Source organism: Cololabis saira, chromosome 17, assembly GCF_033807715.1.
Source record: "Cololabis saira isolate AMF1-May2022 chromosome 17, fColSai1.1, whole genome shotgun sequence".
Classification (NCBI taxonomy): Eukaryota; Metazoa; Chordata; class Actinopteri; order Beloniformes; family Belonidae; genus Cololabis; species Cololabis saira.
The window spans coordinates 16,000,513-16,020,520 of record NC_084603.1 but is presented as its reverse complement, the minus strand read 5'-3'; the positions used below and the strand labels follow the sequence as shown (position 1 = coordinate 16,020,520).

Sequence of the window (20,008 nt, the reverse complement as noted above, 5' to 3'; positions counted from 1 at the left end):
TAAAATATCGCACAGTGTATGCCCAGCTTGAGGGTCCTGAAATGATCTGAGGTTACGTTTTCTTGCCTTTGAGGACCCTACTAACGAAGCTACTGAGCTAGAAACAGTCCAGCCGGTGTTCATTGGTCAGTCCTGGCTAGCAGCCTTCAGGAGGTAGTGAAACTTGCTGCTTCAGGGTGCTTTTCTACGCCTCAACCCAAATCCCTCCTGCTTCCTGCTTGCACATTGGTGACTTGACTTGACGCCATCCCTGCGTGTCAGTCACCATTGTACAACCCCAAGCATCCTTCTCTGAAATGTTTGCCCCCCCACCCTCGTTCATGACAGGCCTGCTTTACTTACAGCTTTTCTTTTTCATGGTCCTTTGTGCACCGTCCAGTGAAACCTGAGTGCCTGATGGCGCCAGTTTCTCCCCCCACTCAATCCAACCCTGCTCGTTGTTCCTACTGCTTTCTCTGGAGGACCACTTGACCGTGTCCTTGCGCATTTTACAGATCGCCTCTGGTAGATTCTGTGAATTTTCAGAGTACGGTTTATCTGTTTGTTCAGTGAATGGATGCCCTCTGTCCTATCTTGAACCAGCAAATGAAAGCACACGCCGCCACACTGCTCATGCAGACTTTAATACATTTAACAAGAAAAGGAAAGAAAACAAGTTTGTTGAGGCCACTATTAACCCTTGTGCTGTCTTTGGGTCAAGGAAGGAGGAAGGGAAGAAGGAAGGAAGAAAAGAAGGAAGGAAGGGAGAAAAGAATGAAGGAAGGAAGGGAGGAAAGAAGGAAGGAAGGGAGGAAAGAATGAAGGAAGGGAAAAAAGACGGAAGGAAGGGAGGAAGAAGGAAGGGAGGAAAGAATGAAGGAAGGAAAGAAGGGAGGAACGAAGGAAGGAAAGGAGGAAAGAAGGAAGGAAGGGAGGGAGGAAAGAAGGAAGGAAGGGAGAAAAGAATGAAGGAAGGGAGGGAGGAAAGAGGGGAGAAAAGAAGGAAGGAATGGAGAAAAGAAGGAAGGAAGGAAAGAAGGAAAGACGGGAAAAAAGAAGGAAGGAAGGAAGGAAATAAGGAAGGAATGGAGAAAAGAAGGAAGGAAGGGAAAAAAGAAGGAAGGCAAGACGGAAGGAAGGAAGGAAGGAAGGAAGGAAGGAAGGAAGGAAGGAAGGAAGGAAGGAAGGAAGGAAGGAAGGAAGGAAGGAAGGAAGGAAGGAAGGAAGGAAGGAAGGAAGGAAGGAAGGAAGGAAGGAAGGAAGGAAAAAAATAATGAAGGAAAGAAAGGAGAAAACAAGGAAAGAATGTACGAGGGGAGCAAGGAAGGGAGGAAAGAGGAAGGGAGAAAAGAGGAAAGGAAGAAGGAAGGAGAGAGCAGGAGGAAAGAAGGAACAGGAGAATTAGGTCTTTTTGACCCAAAGACAGTACAAGGGTAAACCGAAAGGCCTTTGAGCTGCCGTGAAAGCTTGTATCGACTCAAGTGCAAAGCACTTTACCTCTGGTGTTTGATTTCCCTGCTCCGCCGACTCAAGAGCAGTGCTCTATATGTCGTGATTTATATTTGCGTGAAGCCTGCATCATGTAAACGACCAACGTGGCCTCCCACTTCATTCATCCTCCCAGCATGTGGGAGGTGCTGACAGGAAAACACGCCGACCGCTCTAATTATCCCCCTCAAATGAAACATACGGCCTCTTTTCACTCCTTTAATACCAAGCGTGGCTTTTTTTCCACCAGGTTTTTTTTTTTTTCCTAAGAGCAGCCGGGGAACCTTTGTTTTTCTTCCCATTACCTGATGACTCACATTTCCAGGAAGCGGAGCGGAGGCCTGGCTTCATGGATCGATGATTTAAAAAAAAAAAAGATGACCGAGGTGAAGGGTTGTGGTCGCGCTGGCGTGGAGAATTCCCAGAATAGTAAATTAACATTTTTCAAGTTTCCCTTCATAAATACAATCTGACACGGCACATCGATTGTGTGTCTCAGGGCTGCATGACCTCTTCATAATGATTTAATTTAATTCAAAACAGAGACCTCATGTGGAAAAAAGGCTTTGTTTCTTTGTGGCAGCTTGGCAGTAATGGCTTTCTTTTTTTTTGACTCATAAAGGGTGAGAAATGGATATGAATGAGATAAATAAGCATATTTTATTGTGAAAGCTCACGCTGTGGAGGGATCACTGCACCTCTGAGGGATTTCTGTGAATGCACAGCTGGAGAGTGGAGGCAGAATGAGGAGGGGATATCCTGAGCGTCTCTGTGTGAAAGCCGGATTTATGGCTTTGTACCTCTTCAGGATAGGACAGATGCATAAAAAAAAGAAAAAACTAAAAATATACTGTCATGGTTTTGGGTTTTTAGGTTCATTCACAGTTTATTTTAAATGTCTGTTCCTGTTTTATTTTGAAAAGCCATGTCCTTGTTCCCATCAATCCTGATTGTTTGCGCCTGTGTCTCATCAAGTCCTCTGTCTATATCATGTCTTGTCTTTGCCTTTGCTCCCTGTTGATCTGTCCTGTTCTTATCTCCATGTGTCTCGTCTTGTTTAGCTCTGATCTGTCAAGTTTGAGCTTTTGGTTTTGTTTTGCATCTGCAAAACTCTTGTTTTGAATAAATCTAGTTTTTTTAGGGGAAATCCTGCCACCTCCGTCTCCTGCATAAATGCCCAACCTGTGATGCATACAACCCAAATGACTAGGCCCGGGTGGCCTCTCCTCAACTTTATTATTAGGGCCCGAGCACTGACAGTGCAAAGGCACTATTGTATCTGTAGGAATTTTTCTTTCTTTCTTTCTTTCTTTCTTTCTTTCTTTCTTTCTTTCTTTCTTTCTTTCTTTCTTTCTTTCTTTCTTTCTTTCTTTCTTTCTTTCTTTCTTTCTTTCTTTCTTTCTTTCTTTCTTTCTTTCTTTCTTTCTTTCTTTCTTTCTCGAAATGAGGGCCTTTTTGTGCCCCAAAAGTCACCAAATTTTGCACCAAGCCAGTCCTGGTGAAAAATGTGATATTTCATGGTTTGCATTAATGGGCGTGGCCTAATGGCTCAACAGCGCCCCCTAGAAAACTTTGTGCCTCAAGCCCCACAATCCGGTTGACATACATGCACGAAAATCGGTACACACCTGTATCATGGGACAACTTAAAGAAAAGTCTCTTGGCGCCATGGCCGAAACCAAACAGGAAGTCGGCCATTTTGAATTAATCGTGTAATTTTGCCGCAATTCATGCCATTTCTTCGCCCGAACCGTAATGTGCACCCAGGTGTGTTATACATCAAAATGTGCGTCTCCATCCTGCGACGACGCGCATTACTTTTCTCAGTCAAACGCGTTACCGTGGCGACGATAGATGCCAAAAAGTGCGCCACGCCTTCATCTGATTGGGCGATATCTGATAGTTCCTACTTTCTGCCATAACTTTTGAATGGTTTGATATAGAGAGTCGTGGGTGGTTTCATCCACTAAATGTCCAGGTCGGAAGAATCTACATCAAGTCATACAAGCTTCCACTGCAGCCTGAACCTGCACAAGGGTGGAGGGCCGTTCATCGCTGCTTGCAGCTTTAATTGCTTTTTGTTTTCACTGGGATGCAAAGAAATGCTATCTGTGTGTAAAAGTTAAACAAATGTTGTACTCAGCCAAATAAATACTGATGTGAGTGGTTAGGCTGATTCCTAAGCTGCCCGGCAAAGCTTTCTGTTGTGTGAAAGTTTGAAAAATCCATCTTTTTCATCTGCTGAATCTGTGAACCCATCAAAATCTATATTCCTTTTTTTATCCCTGTTTCCCCATAAATCTCTTTTCAATTCCATATGTACATCCTTGTTCATCACAGAGTCCAAGTGTGTTGGAACTAGGGTGCGTTCAGAGCTGCCATATGAGAGGATTAACCATGCACAGAAGACGGAAGAGAAAACCCACACTGGATTAGTCTATTTTACAGACATGACAGAAAAAAAATCTTCTGTGTTTCTTTTTTCTTCTTTTTCTTTCCCCTCTCTTGATTGCACTTTGTCTCCGCGTACGAGCGGGTTGAGCAGAGAGCAGTTTGAGCTTCAGAAACGGACTGAATTGTAAGGTGGAGCTGCATGAGTTAGCATCATACCTGCTGTGGCCACAGAATACGTTCACATAGACTCTCTAAGTCTTAATCAGTAAGACCGAAGACTGAAGACCAAAGACCAGGCTGAGGCCAATCAGCTGCAGATCTGCTACGTCCAGCTGGGACATGCATGCAGTTCAGCTGATTGCTGCTTCTTAAATCTGCATTAATAAACAAATACCTTGACTGATCAGAATACTGATTTAAACCGTTCACACACAGAGGGAAACATATCTGAAACGAATGAATTTATTTCAGACAATTACCAACAAAAGTGATTGGTAAACAGTATTTACAAAAGAACAATCCCAAACAACACATACATATTCACCAGTATTATCTCATCTTCGCAATATTTATTCACATATACATTTGTACATAATAGAAAAATAATATCAACAAAATTTCCAATTGAATACACTTGTAAGTATTTATAACTTCAGATAGGATATATTGATGTACATTTTCTGAAAAGGGGTATGAAGCAAAACTTATTCCCACTTCTTCCTCTAATTTCCCTTATAGTAACTTTCCTGTTTGATTTCTATGCTTATATCCAAAATTCACAAAAAATATTAAATAAATACACACACCCACACACACACATACATACTTACATATATATATATATATATATATATATATATATATATATATATATATATATATAAGCCGCATCCGCTCTATTTTAAAAAAAAAAGATATGCAAGCTGCAGATATTTATGTTGTTAGATTAGATATTTACTACATGTACAGAATGATTTTGAACTGTAAATGATGTACATGTTTGTACCTAAATAGATCCTTTCCTAACAGTGTCTTTTAACACGGCAGCAACTTTGCTGATTAAAACGGGACAGAACCAAGAGAAAATAACCGGTATTTATTCATCTATTTATCTGTTTGAAATCTGCTTCTACTTCTATCTGCTAAAGAAGAAGTAGCTTATTCTTCTTTTCATTTATTTTGTCTTAGTTTTGATTCTAATTCCGGTTAGAGCGCCCCGAGTGGTGGAAGAAAAATCCACAGAATAGCCGCACCTTTGTATAAGCTGCATGGTTGAAAACCTATGAAAAAAGTAGCGGCTTATAGTCCAGAAAATACGGTATATACATGCACACACAAACCAAACTGTTTTAAACCAACAACCACACAGCAGCCTAACTATTCAAGGCATAGCTGTTTTTATCTTGGCTGGCTTGGCTCATCCGTCTAAATATCATCGTTTAAAATGTCACTGGAGCATTCGAAACGAGTGCTGACTCCGCTGAAAGGAGAACTAGCGTGGGTATGTATTCATTCCCAGATAGGAAGTTCCCGTTTTTATGACTTTTATATCTAAAAAAAAAGGCCCAGCAGCCAACAAATGCATCACTGCATACAGTTCAGGCGCACGTTAGTTTAGAAGGTACTGAAGTAATTACTGTTTGCTTCCTAAATTGAGGGGAGGTCCGCTGCATAAGCCTGTTGGCTTTTTTACCTCTCCTGTCACATTTGTTTTACTATTTTGATGGTAAGTGTTACTTTTATTGTGTGCAAACTAATAAAATAAAATAAAAAATAAAAAGTCTTATAGTCAGATAAATAACGATGAATACCAACCCCGGAGCTGCTCGAGTCCCGTGGTTAACCCAGCAATCAAATTAAGCTTAAATTTCTAGAAAAATGAATAAAATAAAAATAATTCCGACGTGTCCTGACATCGTCCCTCCGGCTGATCCTTGCACTCCTTTAATAAACTATTAAGATGTAAAATCAAATTTTGAATAAAAGCTACGCACATCAAGTGCATATTTTGTGTTTATTTTCCTTCTTAGTACTCTTTGTGAATTGATTTAATTAATTAAATTCTCAACAAAAACATTTTTTATGTTGCTATTCATTTAGTTTGTATTTTCTGAGCCTTTCTGTGTTTTAATTTACATTTCAGAAACAGGAATTCCTCATTAAACTCTCTTAAATCTCTTTTCACCGCTGCTCATCACCTGCTTCCCCTCAGAGCTTCCTCAAACACGCACAAGACGATTGTATTAATCTGTAGCGCGACAGCCCACTGAAGGAAGTAATGAACCAACACACGACTGCTATGATAGACTACATGTTGAAATGAAATAAATGATTGCAGCGCCGAGAGCTGGATGTTCCCTCGCCTCGGCTCTCGCGCTCTCAACCGCGTAAGCTCCCATTCCAGTTAAGCACATTCATTTCACGCTCTTTTAAAAAATGTGTTCAACGGTCTTGATTGTAATTTAGTGGCTGATTTGAATTCAGAATGGTCGAGCTTTTCAATTTTCTGAGCCAAAATAGTTTATTTCTGTGCAAAAGTGTTTGGATAATGTCATTTATTATCCTTTATGATGTGCCTGGAGAAGTTTGACTTGACGGTATAAATGCGTCCGACTGTACCGTCAGAAAGGCTCCCGGTTATCGATCACTGCTGCTCCTCGTGTCTGGAGATGAATGTTGGAATAAAAACTAATAACCTTCTTGGGAGTTTGATAACGTTCAGTGATAATCCTGGGACAGGCTTAATAATGCTGTTTTGGTGCTAGAACTACTTTACAGGACTGTCTCAGAAAATTAGAATATTGTGATAAAGTTCTTTATTTTCTGTAATGCAAATACAAAAACAAAAATGTCATACATTCTGGATTCATTACAAATCAACTGAAATATTTCAAGCCTTTTATTATTTTAATATTGCTGATTATGGCTAACGGTTTAAGATTAAGATTCCCAGAATATTCTAATTTTTTGAGATAGGATATTTGAGTTTTCTTAAGCTGTAAGCCATGATCAGCAATATTAAAATAATAAAAGACTTGAAATATTTCAGTTTATTTGTAATGAATCCAGAATGTATGACATTTTTGCATTACAGAAAATAAATGACTTTATTACAATATTCTAATTTTCTGAGACAGTCCTGTACTAGGGCTGGGGATCGATTCAAATGTCAAGATTCGTTTTCGATTCTTAAGATTCAGAATCGATTATCACGATTTGATTCGATCCGATAATAAGTTGGGTTATTGTTATTAAAAATGTTTCTTTGTTTTTGGAGCTGGGAGCAATATATGACCAAAGGCAGCGCCTCTAGTGCTGTAACCTGCTCTGATGTCATTCGTAACTGACGAGCCAAGCTCAATGCATATTTGGGGCTAATAATGCATCGCAATAACATTAAAAGATGTAATGATGTTTTCTGCTCAACAGTCAGCCACATCAACTGTGCATGCATGTAGTTTATGTTGGTTCTAAATGAGCTACCAAGAGCAAGCCGAGCTGCCTTATTCTGAGAAACCTGTAACTTCTTCAGATCAGATTTTGAAGCTGAAGACCAAATTACAGGACAGTATTCCAGATGAGACAGAACTAGAGAATGCAGAACTGATTTCATTATTGAAGGAGTGATGAAGGTAGCACACTTTCTAGTCATGCCAATTCCTTTTCCCATTTTAGTGACAATGTTATTTATATGATTTGACCATGATAGTGAGCTATCAATGGTTACAGCCAGCAGTTTTAATGTACTGACTTGTTCAATATTTATGGTGTTTATGTAACCGGTGGGATCAGTAGTGGTGTGCGTTGTGTTTAACAGACGGGACTCAGACCAGCCGGACTCTTTTGGAGGCGATCTCCATTTATTTCCTGACAAGGAAATACAACAACAAAACCTCCAGTCAGAACATGCATCGAGTTGAGCCCCTACACAGATAATAACAAGGAATATTAACATAATACACAAGAAACCCAAACCGTGGTCTATCAGAGACTTTACATGACTCACCTCTCCCATTGACATCAGTAACAAAAGGGGAGAGGTGAAGGCGGGAGAAATCATTTATACAGGTGGGGGACTTACAGAAATGTCCGTGGGGGAAAAACAAATTAAAACACAAAGGTTCCACATGTTTCTGGAGGTTTGACATGTCAGGCATACTAAAATAACAGATTTTGGTGATTATAAAATATAAAATAAATGCACATACACAAATGGAAAATTGACTCTGTTACATTTATAGCCAAATTTAATTGAGGGTTTTTTGCCAACATATGTCGAGTTCCAAACACAATCGACTTTGTCTTGGAGGTATTTAAAATAACTTATTGCATTCAACCCACTCATTCTCCTCTTTAAGCAAGTTACTGCTTGCTCAGACAAAGCAGCGTAATACAGGGTGGTGTCATCTGCGTACATAACTCTTGACATTTTTGATATACAAAGGCAAGTCATTGGTAAAAATTGAGTATAACAAAGGCCCAAGGCAGGTTCCTTGTGGGACCCCATAGTCCATTGCTTTCCAGTTTGAGTAGCTGCCATTAAGGAAAACACTCTGTTTCCTCCCTGAAAGATAATGCCTAAACCATGAGGTTGCAGTAGCTTGTAGCTTGCCAATTAGCAAACTATGATCGATTACGTCAAAGGCCGCACTGAAGTCCAACATTACTGCTCCCACTAATTTCTTATCATCCATGCCTGTTAGCCAGTCATCAGTCATATGTGCAAGTGCAGTGCCAGTTGAATGGTTTTTCCTGTATGCGTGTTGGCAGCTAGAAAGTAGATTATTGTCAGAAAAGTAGTCCATCAGTTGCTCAAATACAATTTTTTCGATAACTTTACTTAGTAATGGTAGTATACTTATTGGGCGACTGTTAGGACCGTTAAACATTTTGTTTTTATCTTTTGGAAGAGGAATGATTTTGGCTTCTTTCCACATGGTTGGATGAATCCCATGGCTTAGGCATTGATTAAAAATGTGACATATTGGAGTGGTAACAGAGCTGACAAGTTTGAGCAATTTACTTTCTAAGTTATCAAGGCCAGGAGAAATGGAGAAATGGAAATGGTCTAGTTATGCAACATGTCAATCTTAGTATTATATTGAGATTCGCACTGCTATTAGGACACTAACCTGGTGCATTTAAAAAACATGACAATATGAAGCTTATTGTTCACATTCTCTTTGACCGACATGTTCTCTTGACCTGGTACATGTTTATTACCTCTTCAGACAGACGTTTGCGAGACACCATAACGTAGTTTGCTTCCGTTACTTTAATTAGCCGCCTGAAGCCCTCATTTTCAACTACGGAATACTGGCGCACATCTTTACAAATAAACCCTGCAATCACCTCGGTTATTTTAGTAGAACAGGTAGAACTGGCTGGTAGTTGTAGAGTTTGCTTGAGTTTAATCTGTTGCTTGAGTTTCTGATGCGGTCCGGTGGACGGCTTGGACAGGAGATCTCAGTGATGTCGCAACATATAGTTACTAACATTGATTGTATTAACGCAATACTTCACTTCCATGTGGCATACCTTGTGCCTTTTTTTTGTCCAGCTCACCTTTCTTGCCGTTGTTTCTGACCCGAAATAACACCAGATATGAGATTTAAGCCGGATTTTAGCTTGTTTTGCACGTGCTGAGTGACAGCTGAGTGTGGTTTTTGCTGAGTGACAGACATGGGAACTAATGGTGGGGAAAAAAAATCGATATTGCAATATATTGTTGCGCTCTCTGTTGCAATAAATAATCGATAAACTGACGGCAAATATCGATATTTTATTACAACACACGTGTTTTGTTTTTTTTACGCGGTTTACGCGGTTGTCTCCGCACTATTGTTCATGCATTTCAATTTGTCCAGCTGTACAGTGTTTACATTTATTTATTTAAAGACTAGGAGGCAGCGAGGTACTATGCAAAATTAAGTTGCTTACTGACTTTTCAGTATTAGAAACAAAGCAGTGCACTGTCCTGGTTTATATAAAACATGTTATTAATGTTCATGCACTTTAATTTGTCCAGCTGTACAGTGTTTACATTTACAAGCCTAGGAGACAGTGAGGAAATATACAAATGCACTTTCTTTGTACATTGTATGAAGTTTTGGCATTGAATAAATCCATAACTACAGACATTTTCCTTTTTATGGGTATTTTTTCTTTTTCAGTCCCATATATTGTGATTTATCGTTGATGAAATTTCCTCATGAGGGGTGGGGGCTTAGGAATGTTCACGGGTTGTTTTTGTCTACCTTTTCTAATAAAGGTTTATTCAATTCGTCTGAATTGAACTGAAGATATTTTCCACTAACTATTAAATGCAATGCTTTCTTTTGAGTATATACGGTTTTCTTTCGATAAAACCTTTTTTTTTGTATGTAACTCACAAATTCTTCCTCCCTGTGTTTACTTTTTCCTCCAGTGAACTTCGACCACTTCCAGATACTACGGGCCATCGGGAAAGGGAGCTTTGGAAAGGTAGTGTAGTCTTCCTTTTATCTGTGTGTGTGTGTGTGTGTGTGTGTGTGTGTGTGTGTGTGTGTGTGTGTGTGTGTGTGTGTGTGTGTGTGTGTGTGTGTGTGTGTGTGTGTGTGTGTGTGTGTTCCTCATTAACCCACCAAAGTCATTTCTCTAAAGAATCAGTGATGACCAAAATAAGTTTTTGTGTATCAGTTTGTGGAATCAAACTGTGGAATGATTTGAATTGGGAGTTAAAAGAATGTACAAACATAAAACAATTTAAGAAGAAATATAAAGACATAGTTTATTTGAGGTATAAAAGTGAAGACTGTGTTTAATGATCAGCAGCTGTGTGTGTTCTGCTATTTCGTCATGTTGACTTTGTATGTTTGTATAGATCAGGGGTCGGCAACCCAAAATGTAGAAAGAGCCATATTGGACCAAAAACACAAAAAACACATATGTCTGGAGCCGCAAAAAATGAAAAGTCTTGGATAAGCCTTAGAATGAAGACAATTCATGCTGCATGTATCTATATTAGTTATAATTTCACGATTAATGTTGAAGTACAACCTCGAGAAAAAAGTCGAAATGTCAAGGAAAAAGTTGAAATGACGAGAAAAAAGTCGAAATGTCGAGAAAAAAGTAAAAACTTTGCGATTAATGTTGAAGTACAATCTCGAGAAAAAAGTTGAAATGTCAAGAAAAAAGTCAAAATTCGAAATATCGAGATTAAAAAAGGAAATGAAAAAGGAAGAAAAAAGAAAAAAGGAAAAAAAGAAGAAAAAAAGGAAAAAAAGAAGAAGAAAAAAAGAGAAAATAAGGAAAAACAAGTTCCAGGAGCCATCAGGGCGGCGCTAAAGAGCCGCGGGTTGCCGACCCCTGGTATAGATATTTATATCATAGTTACTGTATATTATATTTATGATAGAGCTTACATCTGGTATTAAACAGGTTATTTTTGTAAAAATTATATATATTTATTTATAAATAAATATATATAATTTTTACAAAAATAACCTGTTTAATTTTTGTATAAATACAAATTAGTGTATAGTGTAAAACGTAAATACAGAAATATAATTTATGTTTAGTTTTGGAAAGGGGGTGGGATTAAATAAGTTTATACTTCCTCCCACTCCTTTTCAAACATGTAACTGAAATATGTTTTGATGTGTTTTTTTTGTTTATGTGGTGGAATGTCCACCTCTTATCTTTTTTTCTTGTTTTTTTTTATACATGTTGGAAATAAATAAAAACGAATGAACGAATGAACCATCTCAACTCGCTAGGAGAGGCGACGCTTCAGCTGCTTTAAAGACGAGGAAGTTCTTTATTTTCAAACGTTTGCACGTTCAGTTTTTGAGCATTATTCCAGGTCTGATGTAATTCTTTATGTAAAGTCACTTTAAGGGGAGGCAATTAAATTTTTCATCTCATGCCAGCCGACCTGTTGGGAGTTCTGACCCCACTTCTCCATTTAATTAGGGGTCAGCGCAGTGTGTGTGTGTGTGTGTGTGTGTGTGTGTGTGTGTGTGTGTGTGTGTGTGTGTGTGTGTGTGTGTGTGTGTGTCTCAGGTTTCAGTGTCATCTTTGGTCACCTTTGCTGAAGAATGTCTTCAATCCCAAACATGGTATTAGCATAACATTTCTTCATTAAAGCTACTTGTGCCTTTGCAAACTCCTTCTACTTTGAGCCACTCTACCTTTCTTTTCTTCTAAAAACACATCCCTTGCTTATATTAAAAAGAAATCACACACATGCTGAATATATTACCATGTCAATTTATGTTAATTTACTCATTGCTTTGTTTCCCTCAAGCTGCTGCCACTCCCCTTTTTGGTATTAAAGAGAGAAACACTTGCTTAAAACACTTGTTTAAAAGAGAGTTAATAGCCTTCATTTTTCTACCTATTGTTTAGACTAGACGTTACCATGCTTGTAACAGATCTTAAAGGGCACTTGAGTAGATTTGTGAAGAAGAATCACTGGGTGATTCTTTGGGAAAAATGTTTGTTTTTGCATGTTTTGTCACATTTACACAGACTCAAACACACACAGAGTTTCTATGAGTTCATGTTTGTTTTAGTTCTGCCTGGTTAAAAAAGAAAAGTACAAAGGCTTGACATTTTGTGCTACTTGTGCTTAATTTATTTTTTTATTCTGTTATTATTTTATTTATTTTATTATTTATTAAAGTACTTGAATTTACTTTAAGATTATTTTAATTTAAGCTATTTTTTATTAATTTTAATTTATTTTTTATTATTTTATTGATTTAATTTGCCTGAAAATTATTATTTTGTACTTTTGTCTGTTTGAATGGTTTGTGTTAAAAAAAATAAATCAGACGTTACTCAACAGTTACTCAGTACTTGAGTAGTTTTTTCACCAAGTACTTTTTTACTTTTACTCAAGTAATTATTTGGATGACTACTTTTTACTTCTACTTGAGTCATATTATTCTGAAGTAACAGTACTTTTACTTGAGTACAATCTTTGGCTACTCTACCAGCTCTGTGTGTTATGAAGTTGAGCAGCTTGGATATCGAAATGACAGGTATTCAGCACCACGGACAGCAACACGGCTTCTCACAAGAAAATCATGTTCAATTTAAGTTAATTGTAGTTCGTGTTCAAAAAAAATTAAAACCAAACTCCAAGAATTAGCTAGGCAAAACAGTAAGCACGTAAGGTTGCATGGTGGAGGGGGATAAAACTAGAAGTATCGTGTTCCCGCTGGCTTTCCATCCCTCCTGATCTGCACCATACAAAGAAAAAGAGGCTCCAAGGAAACCTATTTGTGACCTCAGAGGGTTTGTCATGTGATTTATGGCCTGCCTTTGAGACTATAAGGGGACCTATTATGAAAAACAGGTTTTTTCTTGCTTTAACATATATAAAGTGGTCTCCCCTCAGCCTGCCAACTCAGAGAAGGAGGAAAGCAACCAAATTCTGCAGTGTCTGTACAGCCGCCCGGATGAGCCGTCCAGTGTGATGTGGATCTACGAGCCAATAAGATTCTGCGCATTTTCGCTACGTTACCAAAATGCAAACCACGCCCACAACTATAAAACCGTGTAACTGCATCAGCGTCCGACTATCGTTGCACTGCGTGACATCGGACGCTCTCTGTCCATCTCCCTCCAGCAGCTGCCACTTTATTGAGGTTTTTGTAGTGAAATGAGGAGGAATCATAGAGATAACTTCTCATTTCAACTACCGTATTTTCCGCACTATAAGACGCACCTTCAATGAATGACATATTTAAAAACCTTTTCCATATATAAGGTGCACCGCATTATAAGGCGCACTAAATATATGGTAAAATACCGTACTATAGTGGCTGGGGGTTGAGTTACGTATCTACCTGATGGAGCTGCGCTACAGGAAATGCTACAAAATCCTACAGCGAATGCAAAAAAAAAAAACAAGAAGAAAAGTACCGTATGTCAAACGTCTGTGACGATTCCTGACGTTTTTAACGCCATTACTTCGGCGACACCAACTACATTACCCACAATCCCCCTGACTACAGGAACAGAAATTACCGTAATGATCATATATAAGGCGCACTGCTGGTTTTTGAGAAAATTAAAGGCTTTTAGGTGTGCCTTATAGTGCGGAAAATACGGTAACTGGATCCGCCGTTCCTCATCCGTGACCGTTTCCTACAGCGCTTTCAACGACAGGAAGAGAATAAAAGCAGGGCGTCCGACAAATGTTCAGCTCAAACGGCGCGCTGCGCAGTGCTGTGTTGCTGCGTCGCTGCGGCCAGTTAGGACAGTCCAATAGAAAACTAAAGCAATGGAATTGATTTTGTCGCTGACGTTCGCTCGCATCGCATGCAGTTATGACACGGTGTTAGGACACGGTAACTCCGCCGGCCGGAGCTTCCACCATTTTTTCGTAGCGGTGTATCGCGACATTCAGGCAGCCAATCAGCACAGTGCCTCATTATCATAGCCCCGCCCACTCAGAATCCCGCATAGATAATGAGGTTAGAGAGACTGGGAAGATAAAGACATGGCTCAGAGGCTGAATTTCTAATTTATTTAGCAAAAACAATCAAAAGCTTATTTTAAGACATTCAAGGCCTGTTTAAAATAGGTATTAGATGCCATAATAGCTCCCCTTTAAACTAAGTCATGAGGTGGGGATTGCTCTGATGGATATGGACACCACATTAATATTAAAAAGGGGGTTCATTTAATTATTAAGAAGTGAACAAATTTCCCAATTGTGTTCCAATTATCTCCCAGCAATTAGCTCCCAGTTATATATAATAAAGTAAAGGTCTTTAAACAGCCACGTTTACACCCACAAATGCCTCCACCTGCAGAGAAGCACTTGCACGGAGGCTCAAAAAGATGTCCCGATAAAATGTGTCTTTGCTGGAGTTCGACTGAGTTTCTGCACTTACTACACAGGCGTTTGGCTCATGAGAGGGTATTTTCCATGAAACCCAATTCCCAAACAAATATTAATGTTGAAAGTTACCATATTTTCAGAGCTTTTAAAGGCGGGAAGATGCCGGAAGGCAAACAGAGGAATCCTTTTTCTCCAAAATCCATTTACAAACACAGTGAACGCTGCTTTTTCATCTCTGCGATGTGTTTTTTGCAATCTTTTATATATACATTAGCATCTTTCTGCACCAATCTTTTTGGTCTCGCTTCACAAAAACTAATCCTTGTACAATTTCAGAACAACTGCAACTGCTGGAGTTGAGCATTTCTCTGTCTACACTGTTACCATATAAATAAACTATGCAAAGTGACGCCCCTTATCCGACTGTAAGCGTCAGGCAGACAATAGTGTAAGACTCATGACGGCAATAAGTTGGTAATTCAAAATATGTTGGTGCTCAATCATATTGCGACTCGTGTATTGGCGACCAAAACTGGTCACTTCTATTCTGATAGTCGATTAGTCATCGACGATTTGAAACAATTAGTGTACTAATTAGTTTATGAATCTCATAATGGCTCTTGTTTAGCTCTCACCTCAGGCCGTTTAAATTATGTGATAATAGATGGGGCGCTTCGTTTAAAAGAAATTCATCTTTTAATGAACTTTGGCTGCCAGTCGCCGATGTGGCGGCTGAACGCTGTTGTGCAGAGATAGGGAGGAAGGAAGATGCCTCACTCTGTTTTCTTTTTCTTCCCAACAATAGTTTTTTTCGTTGATACTGTAGTGTGTACTAATCATTGCGCTCAGTACTCGAGTTGTAAAAAACAATCAGGGGGGATGGTGGATTTTATCATATGGGGACAGATAATTTGTGCTGATTACAAATAATATAATATATTACAAATAATAGCACTGACCAAAACACCTGCAGAAATACTGCAGAAATGACATAGCAGCAGTTAAATGCAGCCTTCTGTAAGCTTTAAATATCCACTGGAGCTTACATCAAATACATCAAAACACAACAATAGAAAAACACTTTTCTGAACTTATCAATATGACTCTGTCCTTCACAGGGATAAGTAAAATGGATCACTGCAAAAACTCTAAATCTTAACAAGAATATTTGTCTTATTTCTAGTTAAAATGTCTCATTTTAGTCAAAAAAATATCATTACACTTAAAACAAGACTCATCACTGGAAAAAACAACAATTTTCACCTGTTTCAAGTAGATTTTGACTTAAAAATAAGTAGGAAAATCTGCCAGTGGAACAAGATTTTTTTTGCTTGTAATAAGAAGATAAATCTTGTCCCACTGGCAGATTTTTTCTACTTATTGTTCAAGTGAGAAAATTACTTGAAACAGGTGAAAATTGTCAAATAAGTTATTTTTTCTGGGTGATGACTCTAAATGTTGAAATAGCAGTAAAACCACATTCATTGATGAAATGACATAAGGGATGGAAAGGGGGGGGTGGCAGTTTTACAGGGGGGATGATTTGGACCGTTTTTTATTTCAGGAGGGGATGCCATCCCTCCTCATCCCCCTCAACTCCAGTACTGATTGCACCCCTACTACATATGCTTCCTCATAACAAGAAGTTATAGTTTTACACACCTGGAAAAACATATATCATGTTTCAGTAAGTCATTATTTAAAAACATGCACTGGTCGAACCATCCAAAGCTAATTTAGATGAATGTTAAATCTGTGGTAATTAAATCCAAAAACAGCTCTGCCATACCTGGAAAGTGTCAACATGCTGGTCCATTAGAGCTGTCCCAATTTAAGCCAAAAGCAATGCATCACAATTATCTTGGTCATTGTAGAAAATCATTAAATAATGAATTTGATTAACACAAAAATCAAAGTCTTGAAAAGTGTGCAGGGCGTAACTTTCCTCAAACGTGTTCGTTTTGACCACAGGAGACTTAACATAAAAAAGATGGTACCCCAAAGTCTTTTAATTTCATTAGCTACGAAAGCTTTGTGATCAATTTAAATCACATATACCCATCAAGCACGTCCGCTCCGTCTGCAGAAAGTGGAGAAATCCATTAACGCAGCAGCTTCCTGCTGGTGGAGGTGTTAAATTGGCTTATTTGGGTCTTTTAATGTAACCACTGTGAAACATCTTGCCTTACTACTTCTTCATGTGACGAACTGCATTCTGGTTTTGTACTCCCTCAAATACAGATGCCATTGTGGTCGCGATGGACGGCGACAGGTACGAGGAAAAATACTAAATAAAAGGAATATGCACGATGGATTCCAACGTCCTCGTCAGTAATTCACACGAGATTTCCCCAAAAGGTTGCTGGAACAGTAAACACTTAAGCTTTCCTCAAACTCCCCACTCCAAAAGTACAAACCAACACATCATTGCTTTGCTACATTTACATTTGTTTCCGTCAATAGTGGACTGTTTGTCACGAATGCAGTGGATAGGACCCAGATGCAGGAGAGCAGGAGGCAGGAGTTCCAAAAAACGTGTTTTATTAACTTAAACAAAACCCAAAGCGTTGCTTAGCAGGATTGCAAAAATCCGAATTGCACAAGACCAGACCGGAAACATGGAGGATGAAACAGTACGGACCAGCAGGGAGGAAAGGAAAGACAAGACCAGAAATACACAGAAGGGTTGATGAGACACAGGTGCATACAATCAGGCAGATGGGAACAAGTGAAGTCAAAACAGAGCTGAAACACAAATGCCACGTTTACACATAGCCGGGTATTTACAAAAACAGATATTTCCCCCCTCTACGTTTTGAAAAATACCATCATTTACACGAACCTGCATAAATAGCTGTTAAGGTGCTATGAGCAGCCAAACCTACAGGGGGCAGTGTAACGAGAAGATAAAGTCATGCTAGCCAATCAAAATCCTGGAAAAAAACATCAACAAATGACACGAGTAACTTCCAGTTACTTCCAAGACGAACAAGAATACTTTCGTTTGGAGTGACAGAGAAGTGGAGTTACTTTTAAGTGTGACTTTAGAATATAAAAACAGGTAAAATACAAGAAAATATTGACGGTGGCCAAACAAATTGTAAACACAGGTTGCACACATGACGCTGGTGACGTTTCTGTCTCATAATGTGACGTTCTGACGCCTAAATGTCCGTTTCTCTCTCTGTTTACAAGCAAACGTGAAGACGGAGTTTTTGCAAATCTCCACTTTGGCCGGAGTTTTTCAGAAATGATGGTTTTTGGTGACTTCGTTTTCGTGTAAACGAACGGCCAAAACGCATGAAAACACCACCGTTTTTGCTCCGTGTAAACGGGCCCAGAGACACAGGTTTCAAAATAAAACAAGAACCTAAATAACCAAACCATGACAGTTTAAGGATGATGTAGTTTAAGGATGATCTAGGGCCAAAAATGTTTTATCAGCAAAAAGGTTGCTTCCATGATGATGGATTTATGACGCGAGGTCCAAACGGATGCAGCTGTTGCAGTTGCAGAAATCTTTTTTTGGGCAAAATCCAGTGGCTAAAGATAAAACCTGGCAGAAATATTGTTTTAATCCCTGTCGTCTCTCCTCACTTCCCCCCTCTAATATCTCGAGCGTCTGTATTCTGGCGGAGGGGAGTCTTAAAGTAAGAATAATTGCCTGCTCCCGTTCTCCCGGGAGCATTACACTTTGCCCCACCCCGTGCTGCTCCTTGTGCCCGGCGCTGGCTGTAGAGGAGCGCGGTGTTGGGGGCTGCAGGGCTCATTAAAGTCTAATTATAACATCACATTTATATTAATATTTGTCCACCTGATCTTTATGTATGTAATTTCAAACATTTTTTATAGTCAAAATCGCTGAATTTGCCTATTTCCTGTTCAAATACAGGGATGAAATCGTGAGGTGCAGGCAGCTCTGATTTAGAGAATCCATCCATTGCCTTTAAAAGCCCAGCAGAAACTGCTACCAAACTACATCAGGATTTGTTCCAAATAAATAAAACCCGCTATGATACTGATCTAGGTGGAACTCATGTTTGAGATGCAGAGGGTGTTAAGTAACAAAGTATAATACTTGGTTACCTTACTCTAAGTAGAAATTTTGGTTATCTATACTTCACTGGAGTAATTATTTTTCAGACGACTTTTTTTACTTTTACTCCTTATATTTTCACACAGATTATCTGTAACTTTTTACTCCTTACAGTTTTAAAAACAGCCTCGTTACTGCTATTTCATTTCGGCCTTTTAAAAAAAAAACTATCCCAGTTAAATTGCTCCATCCGGATAGAGTGAATTTGGTTGTGGTTGTTTCAGATGTTCTTGTCCAGTTTTGTCTTACATCCGTTCCCTCAGATTCCTGCAACTAAACTTGGATGTACATTCCAATAAAGGTTAGGATAAATGATAACATGCCTCTGAAGTTTGACTTTTTGCACCATTACAATACTTATAGGCAACTAGTCATCATATCTCCTGCTCTCTGAAACACATGTTAATGCTCAATAGTACACATATATGCTTCTTTAATATATTTGCATTATACTAAGATACATTCATTTTCAATGGCTTTGTGTCCTTAATGGCTTTTTTCCTCCTTACATTACTTTGACTTTTATACTTTAAGTAGTTTTGAAACCAGTACTTTTATACTTTTACCTGAGTAAAAAAGTAATGAATGTGAATACTTTTGACACTCTTACACTAAAGGAGTCAGTGCCTCACCAACCATGAAACCTCACCACACTGGGTACTGGGGGGCAGCGTAGCGACCGCCGCCACATGGACAGGTTAACGTCTAACCAGAGTGAGGAGGTGGACCGACACAGACGCTGGTGGGTGCGAGGTATTGGTGCAGGAACTCAGCTGGCGTTTTCTACGTCTTCATCCTCTGCGCCGCGCGGACAAACTCCTCATTAGGGCTGAGTGTAGCGGAGGCAGAACAGAGACAGGTGCTGGCCATAAGTGGGAGGAGAAGAGACAAAGCCAGAGAGACTTGTTAGTCCTGTCGGAGGCACCGGCGTCTCTGGAAGAGGTCTGGAGATGATGAAGCCTTTGTTAGCATTTATTTTGTTATCCTGCAGAGACTTGACAGCCGAGCCAGATTTCGCTCTCCCTCCCATTTTTGTTTAGGCTCCGTCTGCCAGGTGTGAGGATCTGAAATCACTCTGCAGAATTCAGCTTTGCAGCGGAAATGAGTGCTCCTCCATTACTCTCCCTTCCTTCCTTCCTTCCTTCCTTCCTTCCTTCCTTCCTTCCTTCCTTCCTTACATCCTTTTTTTCTTTCCTTCCTTCCTTCCTTCCTTC

The 20,008-nt window shown here is 39.2% G+C and overlaps 1 protein-coding gene across 1 annotated transcript in view; it reads left to right on the top strand.

The window, feature by feature from the left end:
* Positions 1 to 20,008, top strand: part of LOC133463632 (serine/threonine-protein kinase 32C-like) — a 209,542-nt gene that overhangs the window by 61,276 nt on the left and 128,258 nt on the right. The window contains 1 exon segment of the mRNA XM_061745276.1: positions 10,289 to 10,344. Within this exon segment, the coding sequence (XP_061601260.1) occupies positions 10,289 to 10,344 (56 nt within the window).